Consider the following 18213-nt stretch of genomic DNA (forward strand, 5'->3'; position numbering starts at 1 on the left):
CAAAGATATTACCAAGCAGGATTTGGCTGTGAATGTGGATTTATGTGTACTAAAGTAAGATTAGGCTGCGTTCATATATATATATATTTAACTAAATCTTCTTTTAAAAGCGAATGCAAAAAAGCCAGTGTTTTTAATAGTGGAAATATGGTATGTGATATGTGTGAGGGTTACCCTGAGGGTAAGCAAGTGCGTGCGTGCACCACAAGGGAGCTGCATTTATTGTTATGTATTTCTCCAAGCCTTTCTCACAGCAGCTGGTTGAGCTGTAATTTCAAAGCTGTCAGCTTTACTGCTGCTCAGCAGCGTGTGTGAGTGTGTAACAGGTTGCTTGGTAGTCCGGTAAGCCCCCCCTGTGCCCATATGCTGCATCCTTAGTTATATAGGCATATTAAGAGACAGATATGTGAATCGTAAAATAACATAATAGTCATATGGCTGCAGTGTCTCCTCAGGCTGTCTCATAAGCTCTTCTCTCCGTTCACTCGGCTCCTTATGAGTTACAGTATCTTTGTTTACTGCATGTCTCTTCTCTTCTATTCTCTTTTCTTCTATTCTATTCTATTCTCTCTCCTATTTTTTTCTCAAAGCCGTTTCTCACCAGTGCGATTACAAAAGTGCAGTGAATTTTCCGCATGACAACTGTGCACACCAGTTCCGGTGCGAATTAATCGGGGACAGAGAATGTGTAAGGGGCTAACGTTAACTATACATAAACTAATCGGACCCCAAATGTGAAGCTAACACTAGCTGTTGTGGCTAGCCCCATTCTGCAACCAACATATAACGTTAGCATAACAGCTAAATTACCATCTTCAACATATCCCAGCTGCTGGGCGATCTCAAACCGTATATTGTCCTTTATTTGGTTGTTGAAGTAGTAGTGTTTGTCGTACATTATTGGGTGTTAAGAAGGGGACGGCCTATTGTTATTTCGAAACACCAATAGTCTGAAAAACGTACCATTTGACTGGAAAAAGCCCATTTGTCTGACATTGTTACCCCAAAAACAAACGTAAAAATACACTATATGAATATATACACAATCTCCGTGCAACGAACAGAAGCACATGGTTAATTATTATGCAGAATGATGGCGATCAGTTGGATTTCAAAGGATTTCATTGGTCAAACATATATATTAGGTTGAAATCGGATGAAATCGAGGTCCGTCCGAATATTGTATCCCCCACACGAATGTTCCGCAGTGGTGTGCAAGCATTCATAACAACCCACAAAATCAGTTTTTATAAATTTCTTTGGGATTTCTTTTTTTTTTAGGACGAAAATCTGTGCTTGGTTCGAAACGGCTTTGATTCCTCTTCTATTCTTTTCTTCCTCATCTTCCCTGATCTTCTATTGTATTGTATTCTATCTCCTATTCTCTTCTCTGCTCCTCTTCTCTCCTCTTACCTCCTACTGTGTCATGTATTATTTTATGCTGTTACATTACATTAGCTTTTGTTGCAACACATTAAGGTTCATGTCACGCCTTACTGTAACTGCATTGAAATCATGCTCACTAATACCCAGCAAATACTGCCTGCCATACCTGTCAGAGGATTATCAATGTAAATTAGTACAAGAAGTGGTGTGGGTGTGTGTGTGTTAATGTGTGTGTGTTTCACAGCAGAGGAGACGTCTGCCACATATGATTTTTGACTGTTGTTTTACAGGCTGACTCAAAATAGCTGTTCTGACTGTAGAGCTGTAGGAAAGATGGTTCCACGGGGTTAATGAGAGAGAGAGAGGTAGTTTCTGTCATTCATTCAGAGTCTGCAGAGACTGCAGTTTGAGAGGTTGTAGATGAAATGCTGGAAGAAAAGAGGGATGGATGAGACTAATGGAGCAAAGTGAATGGAGTTTAATCATTTCGGGAAATGCCCCTGTCTCACACTCTCCCTCCGTCTCATTTATATTCTGATCCATGCTCGTGCATGTAGGTTGATTTCCAATGGAAACTGAATGAAGACAAGCGCAGCAGAGGAACAGTCAGGGTATCAACACACTTACCCATTAATTAATTTTGGTACAGATGTGAGAATGGTTTCATGTTAATCAGAGACAAGAGCAACCTGACGGAACAGCTTGGTGGGCTGCAGCTTTCTGATTGTGTTTCTCCGGTCACAGCAAAATAACATTTCTTGGACTGATTAAAGCTTTAATGATCCCCGTTGGGACGCTGGGTCACTATACAGCAGCAGCGATAACAGTTGAAGGGGATGGCATTGACAACACAGGATTTCAACACTTCAGTAAAATGGAGATGAAATAAAAAATAAGTGAATAAAGACTTACAGATTCAGCATCCAGCCTGAACATATACAAAGCAGGATTTCAATCAAATGAATCAGATATAGGCTCAACAGGAGCCAGCGGCTTCATGATATATTACTCTCCTGTTAGAGGACACTGAGAATTAGCTTGCCCATCAGTCAAAGCATTGACATGGTTCACCGCAAGGCATTCATCTGCCATTGATCTGCTTTTGTTAAATTGATCAGAAACGCTGTAGCAACTACTGCTACCAACAGACTAATTGGTCAATCAATTTAATAGTCATATGGAAGACGGAGCAGGGAAAGAGGCAGAGATGAGGGGTGGCAATTAGTGGGTGACTCATAGACGGTGACTAAGACAGCTGTTTGAAACAAAATAAATGAAAGCTGCATCCAGAAGCAACGCTCAAGGGATTATCTGATCAGTATCAACGGTATCTAGTGCTTGTTATCCTGGTTTCAGTGGTAGACATGACAAACATGCCCAGTTCTGTCTGGACTAATGAGCAAATATCAACATGTACCCGGTGTTATACATCAATGTTCTTGTTATAGTAAGTTCTGATCTTTTTGTAGTGTGTGTGTTTACTTGAAGAAAAGCAATTGTACTCGAAGACAGCGCCCTTTGCTGTTATTGTGTTTACTTTGGTTTTGCTGACAGTATTTGTTGTGCCAGGTCTCATCAGCATCACAGCAAAACTCACAGTGAAAAATGCACTCATTGTATATCAACATCATCCACCAGCGCACTCTATCATGTGTAACTTATCGCCCCATATTTTCGGGAGAGCACTCATTCACACAGGCAAGACAATTTTATGCATTTCTGGGAAAGAAATATCATCCCACTAAACTATTTTGAGACCGCTGTCTTGCTTTACAAATCATTCATCAAATATATTTTACCACCACACCACATTGGAAAAACAAAAAAAAGAGTAAGAAGTGTGGACAGACAGGCACAAACTAAATATGAACTGAGAAAATGTAGGGATTTGAATTTTAAAAGAGGTTTAAAGATGGAGCAAAGGGGGAAAAAGTGAGGAAGGAGGGAGGAAGACAAATGAGGGATGGAGGGAGAGTGGATGAGATGAGACACCCACGGTGACACCGAAAGAGATGAAAAACCTGCTGAGAGAGACATTTAGTCATCACCGAGCGGGAAGACAGTTGGCTTGGTCCCAGCAAAAGATTTACTTGTCGTTGCGCCGCCAAACCTCCTCATTATCATCTTTTCTATCACTCTATCTTCCCGAAAGCAAGGGACGACAACCAGAGGGAGGGAGGGAGGAGAGAGGGAAGGAGAGAAAGAGGAAGACAACTCTGATTTACATGCCTCTTAGAAACTGAGATTGAATCTCATTATCATGTGCTATAGTTTATTGTGTTTGGCTGTCAAATGAAAAACATGGAAGAGAGAAGGGATGAGCTGACTGCTGAGCCATCAAAGCTGCTCTCTGTGTGGTGGCCTGCCAGCGCTAGTGGCTGTCTGCTCTTACAAACTTGGTAACCCAAACACATAACCACACGCTCACACAGGCACAAAGAGATTCCAACTCTTTTACACATCACATAGCGGCAAAGCACCAAATCAGACACAAAAAGGACAATTCACACTTGGGCACACAGGCACACATCGGTATTAATAATCAAAGGCTGAGATTGCAGCTAGAATAAATAGACATTTCCAATTGAATATAGATGAGCACTTGAAGCTCTGTTGGTGTGCGTTCTGAATATGTTGTGTGTTGCGCGTCAGCACCTGTTTGTGTGTATTTCTGTTTCTTTGAACAAGTGTGTGTATCTCCAAGCGGTGAAAGCCAGATGAGAAAAAGTTAAAATGCATCCCAATGTTTGCCCCGAGACATTGATTTCCATTTGCCTGCCAGCGCCTGTTGGTGAAGCTTTCTTCCACAGCATGGCTGAATTGATTTACTTCATTGTTGCGCCGCGGGATAAAACGCATAACATGCAACTAAATCACACAGGCAAGTGGAACATAGAAACATAGGTGTTCATTGGAAAGTGAAACCACTAGTGCGTTCACCAATGTTCATTTTAGTCACAAGACCACCTTTTCCATTACAAAATGGCTTGTAAATTTTATGTTTATTATTTTCATATGTCATATCAAACTTCTTCAAACGTGAGTAAAAGGCAACAACCGAAAAAATGCTGCATCAGTTCAATTGCCTTCTTTTTCTCTGGTGCCTTCATCTCCCCTGCCTCTCATCCTTAGTTGAGCCTCTCAGGCAGCATCTCTTTTTAGGCTGCTCCGTTACAGAGCAGCAATGGTTTACGGTTATAGGATTAGGGCCATGACTGGGGTGAGACACTGCCAATCCTAGAGAAGGATGCCGAATTTGTATAGAGCCGAAAGGAAGTCTGAGAGGCTCAAGCGAGAGAATATCTAGAGCACATGCAGTACGGTTCTATACTCACTGAGAAGACGGGACGCAAAGCTTACGACGACACAAAACTGGTGATTAGTCGGATCAGTTAATGGGTTCCAAATTACTGATTGATTATTGAAAGTTTATGATGAAAAGAATGTTACCTGAAATGCTGAGTTGGAGAAACAGAATTATGATGGAGAGAACAGAAAGACAAGAAATGGGAATCAAGAGGAAAGACAAAAAAACAGATGGAAAGATTGAGATGGAGAAGACGGAGATTGCATTATGCATAGAGAACCAGGAAACACAGAGAATAATAATAACAGATGACAAAAGTGAGACACACACAAGAAGGAAAGACGGCCACCAGGAGGAGTGAGAGGAGGATATGCTGACAGAAGCTTCGGATTGTAAGAGGAAGCTAAATTTGCAAGATTTTTGCATTCAAGGACCCAACTGATCTTACCTTGCACAGCAGCTGGATTCTCGCGAGGTCACGCAAAATATAACAGGATCAAATATCACACGAAAATCCATCTCGTCAGGCTTCAAGTAATGCGCTTGTGTCCGGCAAGCCAGACCACGGACCAATCAGCGTCCAGTGAGGAGCTACTGGCAGCTACGGCCGTTGTTTAGATGTGTGTGATGTGACACAGAGAGGAAACTGTTCGTTCAAAAGTGGCGGCTCCTGAAGAGGTTAACGTAGATGCTGCAGAATCTCAGTTACATCAGAAGTGAAGAGTATTTACTTATTGAAAGAAGAGCAAAGAACGGCACTCTTCTCCTGACTGGCAACGGCTTTGGTTTGATTGACAGATGGTTCATCCAATCATCTTCCAAGTATTTTTTTGAAAGTGCCTGCCCTTTTCCAAACAGTTTCAAATAACGGCTTTCTCAGATGGTTCTGTGTAACAAACCATCTGGCGGGTCAGGTTACAACAGATCTGCCGAGGCATTAATTGCACGTTGTCAGCAAGCAACTGCTTTTCACAGCGACAATGAAAGTTTCCTCTAGCTCAAATAATAGCACTTTTAAACTACTCAGCCAATATGATAATACTCTTAAGGTTTATTTTGCCTCAGTCAAGAAATAAAATCACTGAAATGACCTCGAGTGGCTCCACTCGCAGTATGTGCTTTTGAATTATCTGATTAAAGAAGAAATGCAGGAGGCATCCATCATGTTTGATTGGACCACTGATGTGAGGAGTCGTCATTTGTTTATTAAAAAGAAGAACTTGCTCATTAGTGTTCAAGGATTTCTTTTTTTTTTATATCCCTCTGTTGGTGCAAACATGAATATTTCTTCACAGAGGTCGGAGTGTGTACGGTCAGCCACAGTGCAGTGCTCCAAAGAAGGAGCTCCTTTGAAATAGCAGTAATTTCCAATGCCCTCTTAAAGAATGACCTAGACCCTGGGAGCTGCACACTGTTGTAGCTAGTGTTCTTACAAGACTGAAAGCCCTGAGGACCACAGTGCAGTTCAAAGACGTCTCTGAGAAGGCTTACATTCAGGCTGAAGCAGCAGATATTAACATTCCTGACGTTATTCCAGGCCAGGCAAGGTGCAGAGAAATACCTGCAAAGTTAAAGGCACTGTTCCACATCGGTGACTGAAGACTATCAGCCACAGAGTCTGGAGGAGCATTACCAAGCCAGCCTGTGCTTTCATCACTTTCTTATGCTCATATTCAGGAGCTCCAGAGGCATTTTGAAGGAAAAGGGAAGTTTGCTAAAATCAAAACAGAAAATTCACTCCCCGACAGATCCGTCAAAGTAGGGTGCTGGAGATGAGCAAGCCATTAGGGCGCTCGTGGTTTTTCTGTAAGTTTTCTGAATTTCAAGATGAGAAGAAGCTGCTGACTGAACTGAAGGTGTTTTACTCTGCTTACAAAATCTCCCAGTAGGGCACAGGTTATATAGAGTGTATTCAAAAAGCATGAGACTGGTTGTTTTTCCACCACTCTTCAAATTGATGAAAATATATAATCTTCCAGTGTCAGCACGCTCTGTAGAAAGTTCGACCACAGTCGAGCAGATTGTGTCACTGTGGGTGGACAATGAAATTGCAGAAGTCTATAGTGCAGTATATAAAATCTGAGCATGCCTGCCACCAACCTGACTGTTACTGAAAGTTTTCTTTATTTAGAAAGTAACCACAATGAAATAGGAGTAAGGTTAAGTTTCAATCTCTGTCTCTATTACACTCCATCTCTAACTCTTTCTATTGCCTTTTCCTTCTCTCTCTTTCAACCAAGGCAGCACTTTTTGTGTTGGCTAAGAGGATAAATATAGGGAGACAGATCATGCCTAACCCAAAATTGAATACCGACAACGAAACAGCAACTTGTTGTGTTCAACCATGTGTTCTTATCTCATCTTTAAATGTAAAACACCTTACAGAAAGGCTAGATACCTCATGCCTGTTAAGCATTTGTGTGCATTCATGTTAATTTTCCACTCAATGTGCATTCATGTTATGCATGGAGCTACAGTAAATGTATTCTTCCATCTTCCTGCACATTAACATACGGTCAGGCTAGGTGTACACCTTGAAGCTTGCTATTGTGCTTATGTTTTCATTACGTCTGGCTCCTGACACAGTAAAAACAAAAAGTATGTATTTTATCACACAACAAGATACCCTTTCAACCCCCCGCCCTGCTCTCTATTTCACGTTCTCTCGCCTGAACATGTTGCACCTCGAAATACCAGCTGGCTTTATTTCTTAGATCAATAGAAATCAAGAAGCAGGTGGCTTTAGGGTCATTTCTACAGGGAATGGAGTTCTCCTCGGGTTTAATGGTACATCCAGCGCGCGGAAGGGAGGTGGATTAATTCTCGCACACACAACAATGCTGCTATAAAATACAACCCATTGTTTTCGCCATCTGAAAGGACAAACGATGATGAGTTTCTGGTTTGATGGATTAAATAGATTTATCAGGGTTTCTACTCAAATACAAAGCTTGCAGCATCTAAAACACTAAGGCCACAGGCCAGGAGGCTTCCCTCTGTTATGTTCTTTTTCTGACAAAGAGACATTTTTGTTTCAAGTTTTACGTGATACATTATGTTAAATATATTTAAATTGCATGGCCCTTACAGTGGGCTACATCTTGAATAATACCAATCTCCATACAGACAAATGTTTTAGCAGCGTTTAAACAGGAAACAGATTTGTCTACTCTGCAGCTGGTTGCTTAGTTACAGAAAATACAATGGAGTATTGTACTTCCTATAATAAAAGGTCTTGTTTGATACTTAAGATCTTCCTCTATCTTTCACACACACACACACACACACACACACACACACACACACACACACACACACACACACACACACACACACACACACACACACACTCAAACAGAGACAAATTTAGTGGGAAAAAAACAAGTGTTATTTTTCAAACTCAGTTACAAAGCTGCTACTAGGTTACTAACTTAGGTCTTGCACTATCGCTCTCTCTCTCTCTCTCACTCACACACACACACACACGCACACACACATCCAATTTACTTTAAAAATGAACAGTTGCAAATCAAAGTTTAACTATGGGTCAAGACATTTGGTCCACACACATCTCACTCGTTTCCCCTCGGTTTCATTGTTGTCTGTTCTCACACTCGTAGATCGTAGACTCTGGCTGGAAGTCCCAGTCACACTGCATTTATTGTTTCTTTATAGTTTCTTTGTGAACTTCACAATAGTTGTGCAGAACAAAATAAGCACAGATAACAAAATGAAAGTCCTCTCTTTTATGTCTATCACCCTCCTCAAGGCCATAAACCGTGCCTTCAAACGTCCACTCCATAGGGCTGATAACGCCGCTGGACATGCCCCTTGCAAATCGCTCGAATAATAGCTTGCCTCCTGCATATGCAGGCAGTAGTAGAATTAGAAAATGCAGAATTTAACTGCACAACAGCTGCTAGCACAGACAACAAATTCAGCAACGCCTGTAATTCGTTATCCATGTTGAATTATCCACTGGTATAGTCACATGGTAATCACAGCTGATGTCAATTGTTGTTTTATTCCGGAAAAGTGTCATGTGATAGTGGCGTGACCAATCAGGGAAGGATACATCGTGACTCATAAGACCCAATCAAGAAGCAGAACGTCATCGTTTTCAAATGTCTCTGTTTTAGGGGTTCTAAAACGCTGGAGTAGTGTGGATGCTAGGTGTAAATGTAGCAAAATATACTTGTTTTAAAACGAAAACATATCTGTGTGGATGTAACCTTAGATACTACTTTTGTTTGTTTCCCATCGTCTCACTTAAACATCCCCCTCCTCCCGTTGGATATCCTCTACCTGTCCAGGCTCCTCCTCCGTCTCCTCCCTCCATTTCTCTGAGTCATCGAGGGCATTCAGTGACTCATGCATTTCCCCCTCTGTCTCTGTTACCCCCCCCCCCCCCCCCCCCCCCCCCCCCCTTTCCTCTCTGCATGTTTGTGTGATGGAGTGAGTGTTGTGATGAGGGTCCACTCAGCAGGCGTATAAGCTTGGCTCAGTTAATAATGGAACTAACGAGCATCAGCCCAAATGAGCTTTTAATGTGCTCTGTCCTACCTGCGGCTACAAGAGAGGGATGGGGTGGAGGAGGTGGGGGGTAGAAAGATGGAGAAAGAAGAAGACAAGGAAGGGAGAGGTCAAGGTAGACACATTGGAAAAATATGAAGGACCTGTTACATTGCAATCACCGTTTTCTATGCCGTAACTGCATAGTGCATGATTTGTATTAAACATTTAGATTGACCTTGATGTAAATTATTTGACCTGCGAGCAAAATTTATGAATTGAATATGAATAACGATTGAGGCTAATTATGTCTGCCAGCTAACGTTGGCATTATATGCTTTTAGTGGAGTTAGATCAGCTATACTGTAGTTACAGCCAACATCGATAACTTGAATTTATATGAAGATAAATGTAATGTTGACAGAAATGATTATTTGACTTAAAACACAATCTAAAATGGAGTTACTGTCACCTTGGACTGTGATTGTCTTTGGAAATTTGGCCACAGCTCTGCTGACTTCTAAACAATATCAGATGACAATTTTAGTAATATGACCTTGTTGAAAATCAATAATTTGAATTATCTGTCAGAGCGTGCATCTTCAAATTCCAAGTCTTGGCAGTGTTGTTGTCCACAAAACAATGTGTAGTTTTAGAAACCTGCTGTAGTTTTGTGTCAACAAATTCTCAATACAGTGAAACGTTTAGAAAGACATCTTAAAGCAGATAGAAAGTTTAGCTCTGAATTGTGTCAGCCTCATGTGAAACCATAGCTTTCTCTTTATTAGTTTGGCATGAAAATAAACTTACAGAAACTTGAATCATTTTAAGTTTTAAGTAAGATTATTTTAGTTTGCTGCTGAGAGCAGGGACTATGATGCATTAAGGATATTGCGGGACAGCAAATAAACACATTGATCACTCTGACAGTTTACTTTGGAAAAAAGCAGATGTGTCTCTCTAAGAGCTTAGCCATGCTACTGAACTGCTGCGTCATATCTGAATTTTATTCCAACATTTTAGTTTTATACATAAAGAGTTTATTGTCCAAACAGTGGTTGAGGTTACATCAGTTATATTTGTTTGTTTTTTGTTTTTCAAACTAGGATATCGCACCCCAAGTGTGCAATAAAACACCACTGATGGTTACCATGTGCACAAAGCACATGATTTCATCATATCTTTGCTTTATCTGGATTGCAAGCTACCAGTCTTGACCTTCTTATTGAATAGGCAATAGCCTTTGAGACATTCAAAGAAGATTAAGTTTATGTTTACTGCTTTTTGAAAGGTGCTTAAGTCTCACGCACATCCTTTAATTTACTCAGGTCTGCTTTAACGTCACTTTCCACTACAGCATTATAATCCCTAGAATGAGTTTGGACAACCCCCAGAGAAGACTGTGACCATATAACATCCATAAAGAATTTATGGAGCGGTTAAGCACCAGGTGTAAGTAGTATAAGAGTAATAGATGCCTCCATGTACAGTAGGTTTAACTATAGATATCTTAAAGGAGCAATGCAGTCCACATAGAGATGTGCCAAGGCTTTTCAGGTCGGGTAGAATCTAACATTAACGTTATCTCTGTTGATCCAGTTTGTTAGCTTGCTTCCATGGCTGAAGAAGGCTGTGTTTACATGCCAATTTGTTTCGTATGTGGCAACAGGGTGTCGCAATGGGCGGTGGACGGGATCACACAGATCCAAAACAAAAACAGACATTCCGGACCAGAATGGAAATTTCAAAGGAGAACATCCTGGCTGTAGCGTTGTTCTCAGAGAAGCCAGTATTTCAATTTAGCATGTTTCCTTAAAGGTCCCATATCGTGCTCATTTTCAGGTTCATACTTGTATTTTGTGTTTCTACTAGAACATGTTTACATGCTGTAATGTTAAAAAAATATATATTTTCCTCATACTGTCAGCCTGAATATGCCTGTATTTACCCTCTGTCTGAAACGCTCCGTTTTAGCGCATTTTGACAGAATTGCAAAAGAATTGCATTGCTAGGCTTGCTAGCTTGTTTCAAATGCAGAGTTTCCGAATATGGGCTGTGTGTATTTCCCTGTGGATTGAGTGTTTCGATACTTTCACAGTATTTATGTAGGACTTAAGCCTGCTTTATAATAAAAAAACATGAAAATTGCACTTTTTTATATTATGGGACCTTTAATGTCTGATGACATATCATGGTCATTTTATGATTTATTACAGTGCATACAGTATATTACATATTGGTCCTTTAACATTAATGAACTAGTTTTCCCACTTTAGTGCTCTTGACTTTGACATAGTCTTTTATTGATGTAATTACTGATGATCCATTGCATGTGTGACCAAATTAACACGTGATTAACTAACGATTAGGATCAATCAGAGAGCTGGGAGAGAGAAAACGTTCGGCCACGGTGATTGATGAGTTGCCTGAGTGGCTGACAGAGCAGCAGACATGCATAGAACTGTAAATAGACCCTTGATTGATATCACTCCATTGTGCAGTCGGGGGTTAGGGTTGCATCTTTTCTTCGGGGTGCAGTGGCATCATTACTCATAGCTGTGTGGGCGCAGCTGTCTCCACAGGTGCTGCACCAATTGATGTAAGGATCCTGGGTTTTGGGTTTTGAAGGGTTTTTCAGAGAGGACTCACATTAAAGTAAATCTTGATGTTGATGTCTGTGTTTAAACATCTCAAGGTATTCTCATCTTTTAAGACCTTGCTTAAAAGAAGTAAATAAAACATCACTCTTGCATACGCTGTCTCCCACTATTCAATTTTTCTCACAGACTTGCTTAATAAACCTGTCATCTTTAACCGTCTGTGGTGTGGTTGCTTCACAGAGTGCCGTGATGTGTTGCTGCCCATGATGCTGCGGGAGCTGAGTGGGGCACTGGCCAGTTTTTCTGACGGGCCTCATGATGAGAGGAGAAATAGTCTGGAGCTGCTCAACAACATTCTGGAGGTCCTCAGCAGGGAAAATGTGGTGAGTAAAGAGCACAAAATGCCAATCGTCACACTCGGCATTAAACTGCATTCTGGTTGATTGTTTCATATTAGACAGCAGCGAACACATCCAGTATGAACAGAGAGCGTATTGAAATCTGATTGCTTAGTTAAGGGGCGGCTGTGGCTCAGAGGTAGAGCAGGTCGTCCACCAATCAGAAGGTCAGAGATTCGATCCTTGGCTCACATGTCAAAGACTCCTTGAGCAAAATACTTAACCCCAAATTGCTCCCGAAGGCTGTGCCGTCTGTGTGTTGCAAATGTAATAATGATACCAATTTCCTAGTTCCAATTTCTTTATCTCTCTATATTTTCACCTCATTTCTTGTATTTATTTACAGCTTCTTTCATTTTGGAGTTGTCTGTATAGTTTTACCCAGTATGCAAACAGCAATCATCTGTAGTTTACCACAGTAGCTGTATGGCTGTACAATTGTAGTTTCCACATTTATATAATCAAATGCTAGTAGGAAACAAAATCAGCGTTTAAGAGTTTCAACTGAGGCACAACTCAAGTACCAGGAGCGAGCAGCAACAACAACAGTTTAGACTTTATTCAGACACAATCTGCATATGTAAAAATATAAACAGGTCTGGTAAAAATAAAAACGGCCAAACAACCAAGAAAAGTGCACTCAACAGAGTGCAGATCTCTCTCTTACAGTCAAGTTGGCGGCGAAGGTAACAAAAACAGGGATTTATTCATCTCGTATTGTGCCTAAGTTTAGTGAATCATAACATATCAGGTATGGAATGTATCTGCAGATGCTCCGGTTCAGAATGAGACCAAACCTTTCTATAGGTGTCAATTTATGAGCCACGACAAAGGCCAAAATGTGCGTAGTGTGTGTATGAGAGAGAGAGAGAGAGAGAGAGAGAGAGACAATGGCTTGCGCTCAGGGTAGGCCGATGTTGGCGATCGGAGCAGAAGGATAGCAGGAAAGTTGTGCAATGGCAGTAAATGTAAAGTGTAGGTTAAAGTTTTCTCATGAATAAAACACTGCAAAATTACTCCTCAATACCCAAGACGTTCCCGTGTTTTGCTTCCCAGCTGCTGGGCAAAAGTGAAGGAAGAGTCTGTGGGATTACACATCGGAGCACAGTGTGCTGCTCCCGGACTCTCTCCAGAGAGCAGCACACTCTGCTCCGCCTAAAACGTAGATAAATAAATTCATTCAGTGCCTTTTTATTGGGCGTCAACCTCGCATTGACACGTGTATTACGAGTGCACTTTTCCAGTTATTGGGAAAGTGTTAGAGTAAAAATCCTGTCCATGAATTAGAAAGCATTTTCTTTGTCTTTGCTGCATCACTGGATGAATTTGAACCAGCTCTGAGCTCTGTGCCACCCCAGTGCAACTTGTCTCCTAAAGAGTAAAGTAAATAGCCTTAAGCTGTTTGGTCTTCAGCCCCCCCAGTCGTGCAATGAAGCAGGCCTTGACCAGTTACAATCTAATTGATTTTGTTTCACGCGTGTTGCCGCATGTTAGTCTGTTGAAACAAAATCCAGTTTGCTACTGAACTAAACACCTTTAATACGCACCCATACGCACAATAAATACAGCACCCGTATCAAGCTGAGGGCTTTTTAATTGCTCCTGCAAGTTGTTGACAACCTGCTGAGTCTTTGAAGTGAAGGTGTGGCTTTTATTCAGCTCTATGGATATCTCTAATGAAGCATGAGCCAAGAGATGAGAGACTCTGAGAGAAGAGAGACGAGTAATGAATGGAGTGGAGTGAATATGATGAGATGAATATGCGTCGGTTGAGGTATAACAAATGAAAGCAGGCGGTGGCAGTGTGTCAAAAGGACATGACTGGTACAAATACAATCATGAGGAGATTACAATACCAATGACGCACAGTCTCATACAGGCTTTCTATCAAACTACATGAGGGCAAAAATGTGCCAGACTCCAGATTGAAGTATTCTCTCCACAAGCACACACACACTTGTATTGCTATCTAAACATAAAGACACTTTCAGAGAGAGCACTGGCTCTGATATTTAATTCTGAATGTTCTAGGGCTGTCAAAGACCTTCGCATTTTACCAACCATGTCATACTAGCTTGTTGCGAATGAGGCTAAATAATGCTCCAAACCTACGCAAAATTTTAGCGACGAAAAACTGGCACGGCCATTTTAATAAGGGGTCCTTTGACCTCTGACCTCAAGATATGTGAATGTAAATGGATTCTATGGGTACCCACGAGTCTCCCCTTTACAGACATGCCCACTTCATGATAATCACATGCAGTTTGGGGCAAGTCATAGTCAAGTCAGCACACTGACACACTGACAGCTGTTGTTACCTGTTGGGCTGCAGTTTGCCATGTTATGATTTGAGCATATTTTTTTATGCTAAATGCAGTACCTGTGAGGGTTTGTGGACAATATTTGTCATTGTTTTGTGTTGTTAATTGATTTTCAATAATAAATATTTACATACATTTGCATAAAGCAGCATATTTGTCCACTCCCATGTTGATAAGAGTATTAAATACTTGACAGATGGCCCCTTAAGGTACATTTTGAACAGAAAAAAACATGTGTGATTAATTTGCAATTAATTGTGATTAACTATGGACAATCATTTGATTAATCGCGATTAAATATTTTAGTCGATTGACAGCCTCATGTTCTTATTCAAGTATACACACAAATTCATAAGGTAAGAGATTTTTAGTTGATTTAATCAACAAATCTGTACAACTCAGTTTCTCCACAAAGAATCATGCAAAAGCGCCACTTTAAAGGGGACATATGCTCATTTTCAGGTTCATACTTGTATATTGGGTTTCTACAAGAACATATTTACCTGCTTTATTGTTCAAAAAACACATTATTTTTCTCATACTGTCTGTCTGAATATTCCTGTGTTCACCTTCTGTTTTAGAGTCTCTCTCTTTAAGACCCCCTCCCAAAAAAGCTCTGATTGGCTTGCGAGAAAAATAGGTGCACGTTTGTAAAGGTAGTTCTCAAGCTGTGGGTGATATATTTTAATGAACCTGCATGTGATATAAGAAGGGGAGCCAAATCTGAATGGCTTGTTGAATCACATGTTTTCTGATCTAGGCAGCCCACAAAACCTGACTGGATGTCTTATGTCACAGTTTGTAGGTTGGTAGGAACTTCAGATACCAATATGTATGTGCACAAGCACTGAAAAAGTGAGTTTTTTTTATGATATGTCCCCTTTAAATCTTGTGTTTACCAGAGGTGTGCTTATAAGTTTCTTGGAAAAAAAGTTATTCAGCATGAAAAAAGCATTAATCTTATGGTGCTTCCACGAGCCATAGTTAATTTGGCTAGCCTGAATCAGAGTGAAATTGTTTGTTTTCTATTTAGCCTGGTTCGGTTTCACAGTGCACATATTAAAGTGGACAAAAAAATATAAAATATATAATAATATATAATATATTATATTACAAAGTAAGATTAAAAATATAAGTCAGAGGTTCTGTGGATTTGTTAGGATCCAGTTGCCTTAAGGCTCGATGGACCTCTAGCTCATCAAGAGAAGTAAAACTGAATAGTTGAACCATGGAAATAATTGGGGGGTGGTGAACTAGTGAGCCCTCTGCTCATTAGGCTGTTTTGGATCTGTACTTAAAGACTCAAATAAGGAACCTGAAGAAACAAAATGTTTATTAAAACAGTTAAGAATGTTGGATTTATTCGTTAGAGTGCATGCGTATTTCACAATGCACACTGGTCACTCATTTGTATCCTTTGTTACTCTTTATGCTGCACAGCTTTTTGTAAAAACCTAGACACTTTAGTCCGCCATGAAAAGCCTCTCTCTCTCACGCAAACACGCAAACACACAGATGTGTTTTGTCGTTTTTATTGTCAAGGGGGGAAAATGAGAAGAGCAGAAAAAGGTCGAAGAAATAAAAACTGCTCATGGCCATGCAGGGAGGATGAAAAACAGTGAATGGAGGAGCAACACAAGACAGTTAACATCTAAACAGACAGAAGTGAAAGTGTTTCTTTAATAGACAATAACGTGGAGGGATATTACAAGAAAACAATGCAGGGAGCTGGTGAGATGACAGTCTGAAATTGGAATGGAGGAGAGAGAAAATAAGAGAAAAACAACAGAAGAGGTGATGAGAGACTGTCTCACCCCCTTGCCCTCCATCTCTTATTTTCTGCATCCTCTCTCCTTTGTTTTTCACCCATCTCTCTCTTCCTCGCTCTGGGTGGTACCTGATTAAATTGTCACACCACAGATGTCTTCAAACTGGGGAGAGATGCAGAAAGAGAGATGGAGGAGAAGACAGCGCAATAGACAGATGCTCGTGTCTGTGGGAGAGTTTGTGTTGAATGTATAAGTAGCAATGTTTGTGCGTGTATGTGTGTGTGTGATAAAGAGAGGATGCTAACGGAGAGAGACAGGAACACATGGCTCGCCTCTCGCTTTTTTCTTTCCCCTACCCCCAAACCAATGTTTTCTTTTTCTTTTTCACATCACGTTGCCAGGAGAGATGATAAACCAGTCTGGCTTCAGTTTGGAATAAATGAACAGAGTATCGACTTCCATGTTGTTTGTGTTGTGCAGAGAGAGAGAGAGAGAGAGAGAGAGAGAGAGAGAGAGAGAGAGAGAGAGAGAATTAATTAATTAATTAATTAATTGTGCCACATCTCTTGTCTTCCTGCTCTGACTGTCTGAGAAACTCTCCAGGAAACCAAAATACCTACAGTGAGCCAGAACGATTTAGGCTTATTTAGGATCAACAGCTGCGCCTCAACCTACCTACGTGGGTGTCTGTGTGTGGCGCAGTCTGAGATTGAAATGGTATGCAAGATGACACACTCTCTTGCACAGTTGTTTATCTTTTCTGTGGCTGTGAGTCATTGCATTTAATGTGGTTTAATCTTTTCTACCTGATTTTCATCCAGCCCTTCAAATCATCTGCCATCAGGCCAGCACACATGCACGCACACACACACACACAGTCAGCCACCCAGTCACACAGAGAAAGAGAGAGACGGCTGTGTTTGAAACTTTGAACTTGAATCTTTTATACCCACTTCTGTTCTTTTAGGACCTTCGCTCTTCTCCTTCCTTTTATGCTTTGCTGATCAGCTCATACAAGGACATGCACACGTAAAGCACACACACAGACAAATTTGGGTCAGATTATGCTAACAATGTTGTGCGCACACACACACACACACACACACACATACACACATACAGATGCACCCTGCAGCATTATTGCCAAGGTGTGTTTGGATGCAGCAGATGCCTCACTGGTGAGTTACTCCCTCCAGGCAAGTCTGAGTCAGCTTCCATTGACTGGTTCACTGTAGCATTGTCTCTGTGTTTGTGTGTGTGTGTGTTCTGTCCTGTGCACATGGATGCATCTTTAAAGGTGCATATTTTACATATGAAATACTTATTTTTAAGAAAGGGATTTGTGCTATTTTTATGTGTCATTAGTCAGACATCATTTCTCTTCAAGGGCAACTGCGGTATTTTTCAACCTGGAACCTATTTTCCCATGTCTTTGTGTCTAACTGACTAATAGGGACAACAGTTTTTGTCATTGGTCCAGTATTGTAGTAGGACTGGGAAAATAAGACAATATATATTGTCAAAACTATCGTATATATTCTTCTATATTGTTTCTATAACCATACAGGCTACTGTAGATCTATATTTCTTTATTTATTCTCTATAATTTCACTTAAAACTGTTGTGTTCATTTTGCCTTCAAGTTCTTAAAATTAGAAAATACTCAGTACTTACATTTGGCAAGTATTTAATTCACACAGGAGTATAAACAAATAGGCTTTACCATGTGGTTATTTCATATAGACTATTTATTTATTGAATTGCCAGAAAACATGCTATATTGTGATTTATAGCGTTATCGAGATAGAAGATTTCGGCCATATCGCCCAGCCCTACGTTGAGGGATAATGCTGTAACCGGCATCCGCGAAACGAGCCGTGAGGGCAAGTGAGCAACATTATGTCCACTAGGCTCAGATTG

General features: G+C 40.7%; 1 protein-coding gene across 1 annotated transcript in view; it reads left to right on the plus strand.

Moving 5' to 3' along the window:
- The window catches only part of dock2 (dedicator of cytokinesis 2), a 115450-nt gene that overhangs the window by 37603 nt on the left and 59634 nt on the right, over window positions 1-18213 (plus strand). Inside the window, exon 25 of the mRNA XM_074648823.1 lies at window positions 12046-12188. Within this exon, the coding sequence (XP_074504924.1) occupies window positions 12046-12188 (143 nt within the window). The remainder of the gene's footprint in view (window positions 1-12045; window positions 12189-18213) is intronic.

The sequence above is a fragment of the Sebastes fasciatus genome, chromosome 10 (assembly GCF_043250625.1).
Source record: "Sebastes fasciatus isolate fSebFas1 chromosome 10, fSebFas1.pri, whole genome shotgun sequence".
NCBI lineage: Eukaryota > Metazoa > Chordata > Actinopteri > Perciformes > Sebastidae > Sebastes > Sebastes fasciatus.